At 37.8% G+C, this 17,676-nt stretch overlaps 1 protein-coding gene across 2 annotated transcripts in view; it reads left to right on the forward strand.

Moving 5' to 3' along the window:
• Positions 1 to 17,676, forward strand: part of LOC122097505 (kalirin) — a 470,035-nt gene that overhangs the window by 418,972 nt on the left and 33,387 nt on the right. For both annotated transcript variants that reach the window (XM_042668072.1, XM_042668064.1), the window contains exons 25-28: positions 508 to 617; positions 9,720 to 9,789; positions 12,226 to 12,315; positions 17,318 to 17,410. In XM_042668072.1, the coding sequence (XP_042524006.1) occupies positions 508 to 617; positions 9,720 to 9,789; positions 12,226 to 12,315; positions 17,318 to 17,410 (363 nt within the window). The remainder of the gene's footprint in view (positions 1 to 507; positions 618 to 9,719; positions 9,790 to 12,225; positions 12,316 to 17,317; positions 17,411 to 17,676) is intronic.

Consider the following 17,676-nt stretch of genomic DNA (forward strand, 5'->3'; position numbering starts at 1 on the left):
TTGAAGCAATCAGCTCACAGCTCTATTAGAGAAATTGCAGCTCACCATTGTGAAGTCCTTAAGAGGACCCCATGCTCTTGTTCTTTTCCCAGAGAGTAACAAATAAAAAGTCAGCCAGGAGAAATCTTCCTCCCAGCATCAACAGTAATTGCATGGAAGTTTAAAGTGCTTTTGAAAGGACATTCTACACTTTCCTTGAACTGGAGCTAGACTCAGGTTTTTTTTTGTTAAAGTATGTAGGGCACTTCAATATAAAAGCCATGACACATTCAATGAACTTAAGTTGAATCTAAAAATCTGCACCTTTTCCTCTCAAATCTACACATATTTAATAAATATCAAGATGACTAGAGTGTTCATTTCTTTCTATTCTACTTGTTGAACACTTCACTTTTTAAACTCTATGCATTCCCAGTCCTACTTTTACCTACTAAGTTTGAGAACCTTTTAAATTGTCTCAATTTCATGTGATATATTTGCTAGTGATGAACCATTGCTTTCTTACAGACATACCTGTGGGAAATGACCAGTGGTGTGGAGGAGATTCCCCCTGGGATCCTTAATAAAGAGCATATCATCTTTGGCAACATCCAGGAGATCTATGATTTTCATAACAAGTAGGTTGGTGGATGGTTCAGCAGAGTCATGAATATCACACATGGGTTTCTAACAGTTAGAGCAAACCCAATTGGTCAATCCTACTCTGGCCCAGTTATTTACATCAGTTTCTCCCAAGTTCTTTCTACTTATTCTTCCTCAGCATTGTCTAAAATTCCCAATGGAGATAGAAGTAGGTGTTCAATGTCCCTCCTTATACTGTCCTTTGACAACTCATCTGACCATTCACAATGATTGTCAGGCTTTGAGAAAACAGTAGCATCCTCTCCTCCTTAGACCTTGGGAAATTGTGACATTAGAATTCACCTGACACTAACCATCCTACACTATGGTCTGTGCTTTTCTAATGCCACTAAAGTTTTCTTTCAGCCTAGATATTTCCTCTATCCCCAACTATCTTATCATCCCTACCATCAACCAAGTAATGCTTAGTTACATTTACATTTCTTGAGAATATCAATTGGTTCTGCAAATGTTGTTGAAGTCAATAGACTCACAGAGCCCTAAAACCCCATAATCCATTTTTCTAACTCCCAACTTGATATAAGAATCATTTCCACAGCATACTAGATATGGGGGCTAAGAATTAACAAGGACATTGTGATTAGTTACATGGCAAAGCAATGGAATGAAGTCAGCTTCCAAAATACAAGTAGAGAGAATCTTTAACCCAGGAAAAATATTGGCCTGAAGTCCTTAAAATCTCTCAGGAGCCTGCTACAGAGAAGGCTAACATGGACTAGTCCAAGAACTTCCTGAGCTGAGATGGAGATGCTGGAGATTAAGCAATCAGTTCTAAAATGAACCCCCAGGAAACCCATCCCCATATGTTCCAGTGGAGACATCTTGAGGCAGGACTGGAACAGCACTGTCAAGTGGGGCTGAAGAGGTAGGAATGGTCTGCATCCATACTGTTCAACAGAATGGCACATAGCTGCTAGATGAACATCACTATTGAACTTGGGCTACAGAGGTACCATACTTTTTATTTTACTTAATAAATTTAGGTTTACGTAGTTACAGGTAGGAAGTGGCTGCCATATTTGAAAGCCCAACTATTGAAATGCAACTTTCAGTATGGCTGTGTGCTGTAAATGCCCAAACATGGCTTGGATGACAAATTGATACTGGGCTCTGAAAGTTCTAAATAAAGGGTGGAAGCCCTCCCTTTCTTAAAATCATCCCTGTAAGATCATCAGTTTAAAGAAACAAAGTATATACCTCCCATAACCTGCTTAGTTTGTCAGATTATTAAGTCAGTAAGCTTTGGGCTTCTTGGGAGGAGGCTGTCTGACTTCCTAGAATACTTAATAAAAATTCCCAGTCATTTTTTAATCATAAACTTTAACCCTCCCTACTTGGCTTATCTAGTAATCTCAAAATGCAGAAGTATTCTGTTCCCATATCTTTTATTAATAAGATCCCAAGAAGTCCATTTTGAACCATTGATCTCAAAATCCACCATTTGAGCCCAGCTCAAAATCATCTCCCCCAGGCCATCTGAGCAGACATCCGACTAAAGAACGGTAAGTCACCTTACTTGTCTGCCTTATGGTCTCCGGGATCTGACTTTTCTTAAGTTCTTCCCAAAGTGACTAAATCTGTAAGTATTGGTTTATAATTTGTTACTTAAAATCAGATGTATGAGAGGAAATACTAATCGTTTCAAAACTGAACAACTGTAATAAAATATCATCAGAGTTCTGCCTCTTACTCTGGCTTCATGCCATCACTGTAGTAAAATCCATTTTTTAAACAGCTGAAAATCTACCTACCAGTTAAAAAATACAGTTTCTGGAACTTGTTAAAAAAAAATCAAACAGGAGCCAGGCACTAGTGGCTCACATTTGTAATCAAAGCCAGCCTGGGCAGGAAAGTCCATGTGACTCTTACCTCCAATTAACTACTCAGAAAAAAAGCAGAAAGTGACACTATGGCTCAAGTGATAGAGTGCTGGCCTTGAGCACAGATAGGCTCAGGACAGCACCTAGGCTCTGAGTTCAAGCCTCAGGACCGGCAAAATATAAATAAAAATCAAGCCATATAGAATGTTACATTCTGTACAGAGAGGAATAAATATAGCTATCTAGAGCACAGTTGGCAAGCACACATAAACCTTTTTAGAACATTAGAAAAAAATAAGAAAACCATCCAGGTGCCTGTGGCTAGTAACTATAAATAATCCTAGCTTTTCTGGAAGCGGAGATCTGAGGATATAACCTCTGAACCACCCAAACCAATGGCACAGAAATTAAGTTTTCTCTTTTCATAGGACCATCTTGCTGTCCTCCCTACAGCCACCACTTTACCTCTTGGTTATATGGTTTCCAAGCCCACATCAATTTAGAAGTAATAAATATTGTTAGATTCAAGATCTTGAATGAGTAATTGAGTGGGCAACCTTAAATAAGACAAGAGAACAAAGAAGACAAAGTAAACAAACAAAAAAACACAAACAATACCCTGGCAGTGGTACTGTCTGTGGTCCACACCTGTGATCCAGGTACTTAGGTGGCTGAGGCAGGAAGATTGTGAGTTCAAGGCCAGCTAGAGCTATATAGCAAGTTCTAAGCCAGCCTGGATTACATAAAAAAGATCCTCTCTCTCCAAAAATATTTTTAAAACTGTAAAAACAAAAAATTAATTATGCTGGTCATACTATATCTCACTCTAAGAGGCCACACAGCCATTGTGTTACAGAGTGGCAAAATAATTGATACTAGTAATTACTCTGAATCATTAATATGTTCTGCATTAAAAGCAAAGGACTCTGTAATTCATTTAGAAAACTATTGACCAAAAGAAATTAATGTTTTAAATTATCTACAGTTCAAGGGAACATCCAAGTATATCAAGCTGCATATTAATTTTTATCTAGGAGTTAAGGCTTTACCATACTCATTATGTATGCTTTCTACTTAAGTTGCACAAATTTTGATTAATACAGAAAATATCTCTAAAATCTCTAAAAAGAGATAAAATGGAAATTAGACCAACTTGTAAAGTGCAGGGATTTGTAAACTCCTTAAAGGACCAGACCTTTCACTGTTTAACCCAGCCCTTGCTCATGGTCAACTTGTAGTAACTGTTTGTTGGATGAATGGATGGATGGGTGGGCAGATAGATGTTCTGAACAAAAGTTAAATTAGGTCTGCAAGCTTATAACTAATGTCATTCAAATCATACTACTTGCACCTGGCTTACTCTCCTTTTTTTAAAATTCTGATTGCCATCCATAAATAGGTTTTACTCCCTCCTGATTGACCCACTGCCAAACAGCAAAATGTTGGCTCCACCAAGTGGTGAGAAAGAGGTTGTACAGCTCACTTCCTGGGACCCACCTGACTACAGTTGCCTTTCACACACAGCCTTTAGGGAAAAAAAAAAAAAAGTACATATGTGTGTGTGTAATTGTACGAGTGATGTCAGAGGGGTTACAGTTATATTATAAAGATAATGAGTACATTTCTTGTCAAACATTGTTACCCCCTCCCTCGTTTTCTCCAGCTTTCCCTCCAACTCCAAGTTGTAAAGTTCATTTCCAACATAGTGTCTTGTGAGTATCGCTGTTGCATTGGATCACCCATTGATCGTCTCACCATTTTGTTATTCCCCTTTCCTTCCCCAATTCAAATAACCATATATACAAGATACAGGGTACCAAAATCAAAAAACAGTGACTACAGGGAAAACCAAAGGGAAAACCAAAGGCAAAAAGAAATAACTTCACATAGTACATTTAAAAAAAAAAAAAAAAAACCTCTTCTTTCCATATCCTGGAGTTCATTTTGATAGTATCATTTTATATGGTCATCTGTACATAGCTATGGAGCTATTCACATATAGCCTTAAATTTAGCAAACACATAGATTCTTAAAAAAAGAATACAACTAATGCCACAGGCATTTGAAGTGGAGGAAGCAGCAGGCCAAATGCTTGCAGCATTAGTTGTATTCCTTTTACAGGATCTCATCGATTTTGATAAATGTAAAAGCTGGAAGGAATCTTTAAAGAAAATCTATTTCAGCATGTTTGTCTTATAAAAACTGAAGCTTACAAATGTTTGTGAACTGTCTACTCCCCTTTAGATTCAGGATGCTAACCCCTTCTCCTTTGATATGAAGATCTGCCTGCTGGGCAAGGTCATGAGTTCCTCCATGAAGAATACACTTCCCCAGAAGCAGAGGGATTGTAGACCAAATTTACTTTTAGAAAGAATTAAAAACATGATGGAAGAGACTTTTAGAAATGTTGTCCCATAATGCCCAATGACACACTCAGAAAGCTTTCTATTGTAAATGCTAACTGTCTCAATTCCCAACATGTTCCACAAAGCCAGAGGGATATTGCATGGTATATTGAATTGTATGATTTAATAGAGTGATGTCATTGCTTAGCTCTTAGCATTTCTTAAAAAAATTTATTAAGTTCCGAAAGTACTCCAGACACTGACACAAAAACTTTTCAAATTAAAAGGAAAATGATTCAATTTATTCTACTTACCTGCAACTATGATATTGAGAGGGTAGTAAATATCTTCCTCTTGAAATTCAGTCATAAAGGTAGTATAGGAATTGCCAACTGAGAAGCACACTAGAGTCTAGAAGAGTTGTACCCAAATACAATCTGTGGACTAGATTCCTTAGAATTACCCAGGAAACTAAGATCCTAACCCCAGAGGGCAACTTTACCTCATTATACCATAGGATTGCAGAAGTCCCACAATAAAGCACCAACTTAACTCAACATCTCCTAAACATACATGAAAGGTAGACTTGAAATCCAGCATTTTATGTACCATTCAATTAAGGCTTCCCTGGGGGTAGGTTTAGGAAAAGTGATCTTCTCTATAGATTTTTCAACAAAGCCCCCTAGCGTCATTCTCTAGGAGTGTGGAAGAGTGGGGATATGTATGTTCATAAGGCAATATAAATTTACTAAGATTGAGTGGAGCTGATCTTGCAAAACTACTGTTTAGTGCCTACTGTGTATAGCACAGTAGGGATCCACACACAAGTGGACTTACTTGATTCTCACAACCCTACAAAGGTGTTATTTAAAAAGAGATAAAATGAGACTTAGAAAAGCTTTTCACCACTAGGAGCAGGTGTGAACCCTGGTTCTTTGAGGTGTGTTTGGTTGTGGGAGACAAGGGCAGTGACACCAGGGAACAGCAGAAAGATGAGCAAATAGTGGCTGCTGTTCAGTCTGTTATTTGCATGCCTCATAACACGTTTAACTAGAAAGTTCCTTCTGGGAGTGATGTCCTTCACATACCAAAGCCACTGAATAGTCTTGACCATCAGAGATGGTATTTGAGCTGCCATGCACCTGAGTAAACAAACTCTAAAGTAACACCCTCCACGTGTTTACACCCTCCAGGCCCTCTCTCAGTAATATTCCTAGAGTTTACCATAGTCCAGATAGTCATTTATCTTGCCATTCCTTTACAAATTAATTTTTCTTCATTCCAAAAGTTATAACTATTATATTTTGACTATTCTTATTTCACTCTCTTGTGGAGATCCCTCCTGTATCTCTAAATTTAATGAGTGTAAATTTAATGCTGGTTGAACGCTCTACTACTTGATGTATACAGCAGGCCTTTTTGCTTTGCTATCTTTAGATAGAACCTTGCATTTTTGTGCTTATCTGTTCCTAGATTTATCTATGCCCTCACTAGTGGGATGACAGGCACATACTGCCATTCCCTGCTTATTTGTTGAGATTAAATCTTGATAACTTTTTTTGTAAAGGCTGGCCTCAAATGCAGTCCTCTCAATCTCTGCCTCCTGAGTAGCTCAGAAACTAGAGCAAACACTATCCTCACCACTATACTATGATTTAAAGGAAATTGCTTTACCTGGATCAATTTTATAAGTACAATTATCACAGTATGCTTAAAATCAATGGAATTGATCTGGTAAATGTACTTGGAGTCATGAATCAAGGAAAGAGGGAAACTCTCCATGTGTTACCATGGATGTCCTTTCACCTTCTGGAACAACAACAACAAAAATATCATTTAAGATACTGAGTGGAAGGGTCTATGTCCCATGGAAGTCAGAGTTCAGAGAACTGAAGTATCCTAGAAGAGCTCAGACTTTCTTCTACTTGCCCAGCTATTTCTGCCCCTTCCCTCAGCTCTGTTCAGCCATCATGGCTCAGACTTGGATTTCCATTCATGTCTTCTTTGAGATTTTTATATTATAAGCCAATATGAGAAATGACCATGGAATATCTCAAGCTTTATGAAAAATACTTCTGAAGTCAGTGAATATTAGATGTGTCTCTTGTGAAAGGAGGCCATATAATAAATGCCTTTTAGAAATCAGTTCCAGATATGTGTATATGCATACAAATATGTACAACACAAACATAAACTGATATATTCTCCTGGAGGTGTGTATGTAAGTACACCTAGATTGTCCTTCATTTCAACAGAAATGTTTTGTATGTTTCCCTAAGGCTTTGAACTGATTCTCAGATACATTATTTCATACTTTTTCTTATTTCTATTTTAGAATTTATATTAAATACAAATAATACAAAAAACAGATATTTTTAGAATTTTTAAAAAAAATTATTGTTATTATTAAGGTATTGTACAGAGGGGTTACCATTTCATAAATCAAGTAGTGTCACCTGCGGTTCTTTAAAATGTAGCAATAAAGATGACATATTATTGATTTTGAGCAATGTGCATTTGCATTTCTAAAGCCTAAATGGCATTACAAACCTATTAAGAGAAAGATGAGCATCACCAAATGGGTACTGCTGAAAGTCCCGCCAAAAAAAAATTTAGTGACTTCTTTTCTTATTATCAAGCACTACCCAAATACTATAGAAAAAGTCTAAATTACACATGGACAAATGTAACAGTCATCTATAGGGCAGAATGGGCATAATGGTACATGCCTATAATTCTAGCTGCTTGAGAGGTGGAGACAGGAAGGTCTTTGCCAGGATAATCAGAGAATAGTTCAGTAAAAGTTAGTCTGTGACTCTACCTGAAAGCAAACTATTGAAGACACAGCTTAAGCAGGAGAGTACTCCCTTAAATTAAATCTTCAGTGCTATACACACACACACACACACACACACACACACACACACACACACATCACAATCCCACCAATCATTATTAGCATTTGCTTACCAAATACTTTTAAGCTCCCAAGCAACCTGTTTCTATGTCACTGAAGGGAGAACAGAAGTAACATACAGTAAAATTCATATCTACATATAATTCATCATAAGAAACTGTCCACAACTTATTGATAGTTGGAACTAGATAGAATAAGTCAAATCAAAATAAAATGTTTTCCCTCCATAGTAGAGGTAAGCAGTGGAATAATGCAGAACTGTTATATCTTTTAATTTTTATTATAAATTAATTTACAAAGGGGTTCTATTGTGATATGTCCCTACATGTTTATAATGCGCTTTAATTATAGTCACCCTGTCCATTGTACTCTCTTAATGTGCTTTAATCATATTCACCCTGTTATACCCTCTTAACCCCTTTCTTCCCCCTTCTTAAACAGTATTTAGTTTCACTATGCTATCTTTATTTATTTTGTATATGTAAACTGTATTTCAATCATGTTCACCCCTCCAACACTCTCTCCTTTCTCCATCAGTCCTCCTGTTGGTCTCCCTGCCTGTTTACAAAATAATACACTCATCTGATTTTTAAATCAAAACTAAACAGAAAAGTAAACATTGAGAAGTTTTTGCCTATCAATGTCTTCCACCCTGTTTCTGGCTACTTATGGTAGTAATTTTATTAGTTTCTTGGGTTGCACATATAATCTTCACTTAGACAAAAATTAACACAGTATTACATAATTCCACTTAGTGTGTTCTGGAAATCTTCCATATAAAACACAGAAGGCTTTGTCAGTTCAATCTAGTCCAAATACTTCATTCATTACAGGCCATATTTGCCATTATAAACACTATCACAGGGGCTGGGAAGGTGGCTCAGTGGTAGAGCGCTTGCCTTTCATGCTCGAGGCCCTGGGTTCAATTCCTCAGCACCACATAAGCAAAAAGAAAAAAGCCAGAAGTGGCGCTGTGGTTCAAGTGGTAGAGTGCTAGCCTTGAGCTGAAGAGCTGAGGGACAGCGCCCAGGCTCAGAGTTCAGGCCCCACGACCGGACCCAGAAAAATAATAATAATAATAATAAATAAACACTATCACAATTAATACTCAGGTATAACTGTCATCTTATACATGTCAACTGTAGAATTTCCAGAATTGAAATTGAAAAGTCACAAGTACATTTGTAATTCTGATAGATATCAAATTGCTCTTTTTAAAGATTATAGCATTTTCTGTTTCCATCAGTAACCTTCCCCAAAGCCTCAAAGTTATTTTTTATTTGAAGAACATGTGATTTTCAAGAAGTACCTTCCATTCTAATAATGCTGGCTTGTTAGAACTTATATCCCTGAATCAAGTCCAATTATGTTAATTTGAAGTCAGTGTAATCATTTCTTTGTTGTTAACACAGAAAGAAGCCATGACATAGAAACACACAGTGGCAGATAATTCAGTTGTAATTCAGTTTGGCTTTAAAATAGATCATAACTTTTTCTACATTATATTTCTCTTCTAATGACATCTGAATTATAAAACATATTTTAGCTGAAACTGACATTTAGTTGAAGAAGAAGGTCAGATATTATAAAGAAGCCAAGGAAGGATTAAACTTTTCTACTTCATGTCTGGGATCATGTATGCTATTTTATTTTGTTCTTTTATAAATATCTATATGTTTATAAAAAAATTTACAGTGTACTCGGGTTATTGGGTAAACAAGTAGATTCATAATTACTGAGAAAATTAAAGTTCTAATGCAACAGTATTTCATCATCTATTTTCACCCCACGATGTGTGAACGTTTAGGTGAAGGATATTGTTTTAAATAGCACTACATTTGATGGAATTACTTCCAACATCAAAACTGCTCTACATTATCACTTAGAAAGCAAAGAAGTCATGTGTATATAATTGAGAGTTTATAGTTGTAACCAGCTTAGTATATTCCTCTGGGGGTCCAATGTATCTGATGCAGTCTTTCTCTCCCCTTGCAGCATCTTCCTCAAAGAGCTGGAGAAATATGAGCAGCTGCCTGAGGATGTGGGACATTGCTTTGTCACCTGGGTAACCGACCTGAACTCTTTCTTCCATTGTCCATGTTTCCAGGAGTGCACCTGGCACCACTGCTAAACCTGAGGATTGGTGTCGCTACCAGTCTCGCTAGGACCAGGCATTGCAGAGGGGGACCATGAGTAGATCTATAAAGACACAGTCCATCCCCAGGGAGGAGCTCCATCATTGGGAAACTCCTTAGATGTCAAGTCTAAGCTCTATGAGTTTTCTAAAATTATGAGTTCAGTAGGCTTGAACAAGACCAGCATCCCTTGCAACAGCTGAGTCCACTAGTTAGTTTTATACTAGTGGCTAGTAACCACTGGCTACACTTAATCCTGGGTTGTCCATCTCAATTATGACCTACAAGTTGAATGTGTCAGTTCATACTCTTTCTTGGTGCTGTTCCCATGGACCAAGTCAATGGGCTGAGTATAGGGGGTTCTAGTCACAAAAGCTAAACATTTAATCTTTGTTAGCATCTCTGCTGCTCATTATTTTGCACTTGGGCTCCATGGAAATAAGCGCAAAGAATCAAAGTCCACTTAGCACCTTTAGTTCAGTATGTTCCTCCTCTGGTCCAGGATTCTACTATGCAATAATTACCTGATTGCAATTTGCACTTCAGAATGGGCTCACTACTTTACAGTTTTTACAATCTAGAGAGTTTATGCTTCCAACAGCCCCATGGAACAGGCAGCAGTATGGTTATGTTTTAAATTTTTTAATTATTTTACTTTTAAAATTATTTCCTGAACTTCAAAAGGTTCTACAAGGAGATTACAATTCAACACGTCTATCTCTGTATCCATGTGTTTCTGGATCAGCGTCACCCCTTCCATCATTCTTCCCCATCCTGTCTGTTTCTTCCCTGCAGACTCATCTCACGTTTCCTACTTCCTTTATCACATATGTTTTAGGTTTTAAAGATGGGCACATCTCAAATGAAATAAGGTGACAAGTCAGCAAACATGTAATAAATGTCACAGCCAGTCCCGCTACTCAAGACCTGATTCCTCAACATATTCTCTTCATGAAATCTTAATGTTTGGTTCCAAGCATACTCTCATTTCCTCAGGAAATCTCACACTGCCATCTAATTTTGTTCTAATATATGAGCCAATGCCTAGCCCTTGTTAATGCTGATAAATGATTTATTAGTCCTCACACAGCCAACATATAGAAAATAAGATTGAGTAAGTAAATGGATTTTATTTTGTGTTGTTTCAGGTAATTCATGACTTTCTTTACAATTAGCCATGAGTATGATTTTTCATCATCTCTTCAGGATGATGAATAACCTATTTCTTATAAGTGTATTATAGAGACCCCAAAATTGGTTTCAGAAAACCTTCAGTGATTGGATGAATTATACATTTTTTGCCAAGAATTGTCCCAAAGAGACTTTGATTAAGTCTCTTACGAGTTTAGTGCTGGTGTGAAGAGTAGAAAGAATTGCTTGTAATATGTTGAGTACAGTGGCTGAGACTAAGAAGCCTAAAGTCAGATTGTCTGGGCTCTACCAGATTTTAACTATGGAAATAAAAAGTCATTTAACCAACTAGTGCCACAATTTTCTCATCTATAAAACTGGGATAATGACAGAACTCATTGCATAGGGGTAGCCTGAGAGTCAGCTGAGTTAACCTATATAAGGCACTTAGGACAGTGGAGGCTGATGTAATGAGTACATAGTTATGCTGTTCTCTCAGGAGAGTTTCCCACATGTTCTACAGGCATTGAAATGGGCAGTGTTTTGCCAATAGCAAAAGTACTTGGTGGCCAAAGTACACATACCTGTCATAGTAAAAGCACTGAACCATTTCCTGAGAGAAATAAGCAATGGGTTTCTGCCCAGCCATAAGGCCATAAGAATCTTGCCTGAAAGTAACTATCTGTTTAGAAGTTGTTGTTCAGACCCTGCCTGAAGGGACCATTCAACCTTCTCCACCAGCCCCATCTCTTCCAGGAAGTTGGGGGTGATGGCATAGGTGCCTGACATGCTCCTAAAGTCCTTCCAATGAAGGCATTGGGAATGTAAGCCAATCTCCCTCTGAGATCATGCTATATTTCATTCTTTGTTTTGTATTTATCTTGGACAAAAAAACGGACATTTGGCTTCTTTTAATGTGGAAGACAAAATTGTAAGTTAATACAATGGGGGAGTATACTCTGTAATACATGAGTTTGCCTTTTGTTTTAGCACAAACTGGTATTAAGGTGAACTTACCTTTCAGCAAGATGTTTCTATCTGCCAATAGGAGAAAAGCCTACCAAAGTCCATTAGGGGTTCCATGGGATGAATGAGTGCAGAATATTTTCCCACTGAAAATCTAATCAGTGATATCAGAGGGTTTAACTGTACATCCCAGACTGGGCCTTTCAGGTACAGTGAACAGAAGGAGAAACTAACTGTTAATAGTATGTTGTTGTCTTTGTTGTTTTTAGGCAGACAAATTTCAGATGTATGTCACCTACTGTAAAAACAAGCCTGATTCCAACCAGCTGATCCTGGAGCATTCAGGCACCTTCTTTGATGTAAGCTCTGATTTTCTACTCCTCAGTAATTGGTAAGCAGGTAGACCTGCTTCTCTGCTTGGCATAATGAATGCGTAGCTACCCTTGGTTTGTTTTTCATTACTGTCCACTCTAAATCTTTATCTCATGGATGAAGCATGGATTAAAAAAAAACAACAATAACACAAAACAGAAAACAGTGTTTATCTTTGTTTTATCCCTGTCCTATCTCAACTGCTATGATTTTGGACAAGGAAAATATGTTTCTATGCTTCAGCACCAAATTTATCTTGTGTTTAGAGACCTATTATAATGCAGCTGTAGGTTAAGATACTTTATCCATATTTTATATATAGCTTTCTTGATCATACTGGTTCTCTAAGTGTGGTCCTTGGGCAACTATATCATCATCATGCAAGTACTTGTTAAAAATACAAATTCTGAACTTCAATATATATCTGTTGACTTGTCATGTCTGCTTGGGGATGAGCAATTTGAGTTTTAAGGAGCCTCTGAATGTCTCATATGCCCATTCAGGTTTGAGAATCATTGTTCTGGTGCAATTATTTCCACAGTGACTACACAATGGAATTGCTGGGGGAACTTTGAAAAACAGTAGTTCTGACTCCCCAGTGGGAGATTATGACATTATTGGCCTGAATATTGCCTGCATTGGGATTGTTAAGTCTCTGGCAAGAGACAAGTACAGTCAGGGTTGAGCCCTTTTACTGTCAAGGATGCTAAGAGCCTTTGGTTTTGAATGAGGACATGGTCATTGGTGAACATTTAGTGATGTTCCCCAAAGAGAGCGATCTATTGGCCAAAATGAACAGAACCATATAGCTAACTGCAAGATTCAAGGGAAGAATGAATTAAAAAGATGAAAGTAGTAGAAGAAGGAGGAAGAGAACAAAAGGTCAACAAGTAGCAAGCTGTAATAGTGATAATAGTCCATTCTAATAATTCTGTCAGAAGTGACAGAAACTTAGAATTCAGAACTTTGAAAAGGCCATCATCCTACCAGCTTTTATTCATTCCACAAATCTTCAGATATCTGTTGTTCATGACAGTGTGAATGGCCTTGTGCAGAATAAAAAAACATTTAAACATGATTTTTTTTACTCAAGTTCACAAAATGAGCCTTCTCTGTGCATCTTTCTAGACTGACATTGCTATGGCTGAATTGACCCATGAATTTCTTGTTAGTCAGTGAAGGAGAGACATTTAACATGTGAGTAGCTCGATAGAGAACAAGTACAGGATTTTTTAATGGAAATTAAGATGGAAATGGTGCTAAGTATCTGAAGTTGGATTATTGAGGTTAAGCAGAAGAACCTAAGAAAAGTACTTCTCTAAACTAATGTCATAATTTACTCCATATCATATTGGGTATTCTGTACTATTGTTGTCTTTGATAATATGCTTCTTTAAGTTGATTCTAAATGGTTATTCCTGAAAGGCATCAAAAAGTCTCCAGACTTTTTAAATAGATTGTACCCTTTCACTTAGCATATCCTTCCTTGTTTGTCTCTCTCTTTCTCGCTCATATGCAGAAAGATACCCACACACACACACATGCACACATGCACGCACACACACATACACACACACACATTCAAAATTCTTTCTGTCCTCTAAAGGTCAAATGCTGTGTTCTGCAAAAATCCTTTCCTCTCTTTCTCTGTGCATGCTTTGTACTTTGTTTTCTCTGTTAGAGCATTTGTAATAACTTTCCTTTTGCAGGCTAACAATGTGCTGTGCTGTCACATACCTCCCTCCTCCTGCATGCCCCTTGAGACCTCAAGGTATTTGTGATTCATATTTGTATGCATCTCAATGCAGACAGTATTTCCTTAATCTCTTAATCCTACTTTTCTCCTTACCTTCTTCCCATTCAGTAGATCCCCAAGCCTCCTATGCTATACCCATTCCCAATGATGCACCTCATGAGTCTTCCCACATTAGTTGAGAAGCCCAGTGGAAACCAGAAAACCAGAATCCCATTAAGTCTGCCCTGGATATGGAGAAAGAGGGCAATATACCTTCCTGACTTTTTCCAAAGACTCTCTGAAAGCACAATTGTGTTATTTATGTCTACTTCATCAGAAGAGTTTCTCTAAATTCTGTGCCTTAAGTCCTCTTTATATAAATAGAGAGTTACTGATTCTCACTATTCATCATTGTAACAAAAACACAGAGAATCAAATTCCTAGAATGGTCCGCACATCATCATTTGATCCAGAATTTTTATCCTAATTGTGAGAACAATGTGGGCATGATGTCTGATGTCCTGAGATTCCTGAGCGTGCTTTGGCTGATCTTGCTAGAAGGGCCAGCCCCCTACTTCCTGCTCTGCAAGCAGCCTTCCTTAACACATGTCTTGTTAGAGAGGGAAAAGCCAGTGTTCTCCTGGCATGGGAGCTTGTGGCTAAATGTTTTTGCATCCCTGAGGACCCACAGCCACCAGACAAACCCACTAAGTGCATTTACCCAGAGAGAGTAAAGCTGCTGGCTATTGGCATCATCTTCCACCAAATCCTGCTGCAGGAAAGAAGGGAATGAGTGAAGAAATCACTATTACTAGGGGTGGTTAAATAACTCTAATTCTAAATTACTTTCCCTATTCATTCACTCTTTCTGTAATCCCACAGCAAGTCCTATTCAAATTAACTTCAAAAGTATTTCTCCCCAATGTTTTGTTCTCCCTAATTTTAGTTTAGGGCAAGCCCACTTATTGTATACCTGGACTTTAAAAATATAATACCATTACTAAGCTATAATTAACATACTATTCAACTTGCAATTTAAATGTAGGATTCATTTAAAGTGTGGCTTTATTATGCTTATTATGTGTAGCCATCCCCACAATCAATTTTAGAGCATTTTCATCACTGCAAAAAGCAAGCCTAGACCTGCTAGCTTTTATACAATCTCCATCCACTATCCAACAACTCCAGCCCTAAGCCATTGCTCATTTACTTTCTGTCTCTTATAGATTCGCTTTGTCTAGACATTTTGTATAAATGGAATTGTGCAGTATGTAGCCCTTTGTCACTGGCTTCTTTCCTTTATTATGCTATTTCCAAGGTTATTCTATGCCACCACATGCAATAGCCCATTCTTTGAAGAATGAAAAACCACTTAGTAAATCACATGGTGACCTTAAGTTAATACCATGGGTCTTATGGAATAACCTCTAGTTTCCCTCATTGTCTATATTCCTTAATCGTTAGTCCCTGTGTTGCTGTGAGGAATGTTATTCTTTTAGAAACATTGATGTCCCCCTGTGTTTCTTCTCTTTAAGATCTATATTTTAGCTCAGCATAGTGGCTGAAGCCAATAAACCTAGTTAATTCAGAGGCTGAAATTGGAAGACAGGTTTAAGGCCAGCTCAATCAAGAAATTTTCAAGAATCTATCTCAACCCTTACCTGGATGTGATGGTATGAGCCTGTCATCCCAGATAAGCAGGGAAGTACAAATAGGAGGATTATGATCTAGATCATGGTCTGTGAAGTGAGACCCTATCTTGAAAATGACCAATAAAAAGAGCTACTGGAATGGTTTGAGTGGTAGAGCATCTGTCCAGCAAATGTGAGACCTTGAGTTCAAAAAAAATCTATAATATTTACCATTGAAAAACTTAACCATCAAATCCTTTTTCCTAATTCAACTCCACCACTAACCTAACCATACTTATCTGTTTTTGTTTTGTCTATATCCTCTGTGCCATTCAACCTGCTCCTCACTATCTAAATTGTTGTTTCTGCTTATTTTTTGCTTTATGCTCTCCTTTCAGAGTGTGTAGTTTCTTTTACCATCTTTTTTATAGTAAATTCTTTTTTATTTAATTTTATTATCAAGATGATGTACAGAGAGGTTACAGTTACATATGTAAGGTAGAGAGTACATTTCTTGTCAAACATTGTTACCTTCCCCCTCATTTTTCTCCTACTTTCCCTTATCCATCCCCCCCACCCCTCCACCCCACTCCCCACCCCACCACCTCCACTATGGACTCAGTCCCAGATGAGACTTTTATCTCTTCTAACCTCCTCACTCCCAATCTCATTCAGTTCTTACTGGCTGTGACATGCCATAAACTATAGGGTTTTTGAGGGCAGGGACTACCTTTTTCTACCCTCTATTAACCTGAGATTTGGGGAAGAAGATCATCTGAAAGTAGAACAGAGTGTGGTTAAAAAATAAGAGTAAAAAAAATAAGAGTAAAGGTGTTGGCCTGAGCAAGAATGATAGGGGTGGTATCCATGGGAAGGGGGTGGTAAGATTTTTCCTTGGGGATAATAGAGAGGAAATGACTAAAAATGACTTGGATTTCTAGTTTGGGAAACCTGAGGAATGAGGGCAGTGCAGTTGATCATAATGAAAAATGGGTAAAAAAAAAAAAAAAGTTGGGATATATTAAATTTAAAGAGGAGAGATTTTTTTTTAATGAATATCCATGTGTTATTTTAAAGAGACTGGAGGTAAAGAGTCTGTTTCTTTGTCTTCCTTAGACCCTCATTATCTGTGTGTGTGTGTGTGTGTGTGTGTGTGTGTGTGTGTGTTCCAGAACTTGGATTTGAACTCAGGACCCCATACTCTCTTAATTCTCTTTTCACTCAAGGTGGTGCTCTACTCTTGACCACACCTCCAGTTCTGGCTTTTGCTGGTTAATATGATGGAATCCCTCAGATTTGTCTGAGCTAGCTTCAAACCATGACCTTAAATCTCAGCCTCTTGAGTAGATAGGAATATAGATGTGAGCTATAAGCATCCAGCTTCATTGTCTTTTTATCTTTCTTTCTCCCCAGCTTTGAGTTTATGTCTTTCCCTTGTATAGTATCAGCTCTTCTTTCCCCTTCTGTCTCTTATTTCTCTTTCTGTCCTCTTTGCCTTAACCAAGAATACTTCCTCACACATATTTAACTTTTTTTTCTTTCTCCTCTTAGCCCTGCCTACCTCCTTCCAGAATACATACCTCCTCCTCTGTGCCTCATTGTGCCCTGTTTTCATCCCTGTAGGAGATTCAACAGCGGCATGGTCTGGCCAACTCCATCTCTTCCTATCTAATTAAGCCAGTCCAGAGGATCACCAAGTACCAACTGCTCCTGAAGGTACCTGTCATCTCCTTCCAACTCCCTCTTTCTCATTACTGACCTGGGAAAGGGAGTCCCAACTTTCCTACCCAAAGACTTTCTACCTAAAGCAGAGCTTGAGGTGAGCCTACACTGGAATTTCTGCCTCCAGACTGCATAGCTCATCCCATGGAATATCAGATGCCTGTCTGAGGCTATAAAGAATGAAAATTGGAACAGTTATAAGTTATGACTACTTTTCACTCCCACCCACTACATTATATACTTCTAGTGGTTGTCACCTC

Source organism: Dipodomys spectabilis, unplaced genomic scaffold (genome assembly GCF_019054845.1).
Source record: "Dipodomys spectabilis isolate Male_0828 unplaced genomic scaffold, ASM1905484v1 ptg000017l, whole genome shotgun sequence".
Classification (NCBI taxonomy): Eukaryota; Metazoa; Chordata; class Mammalia; order Rodentia; family Heteromyidae; genus Dipodomys; species Dipodomys spectabilis.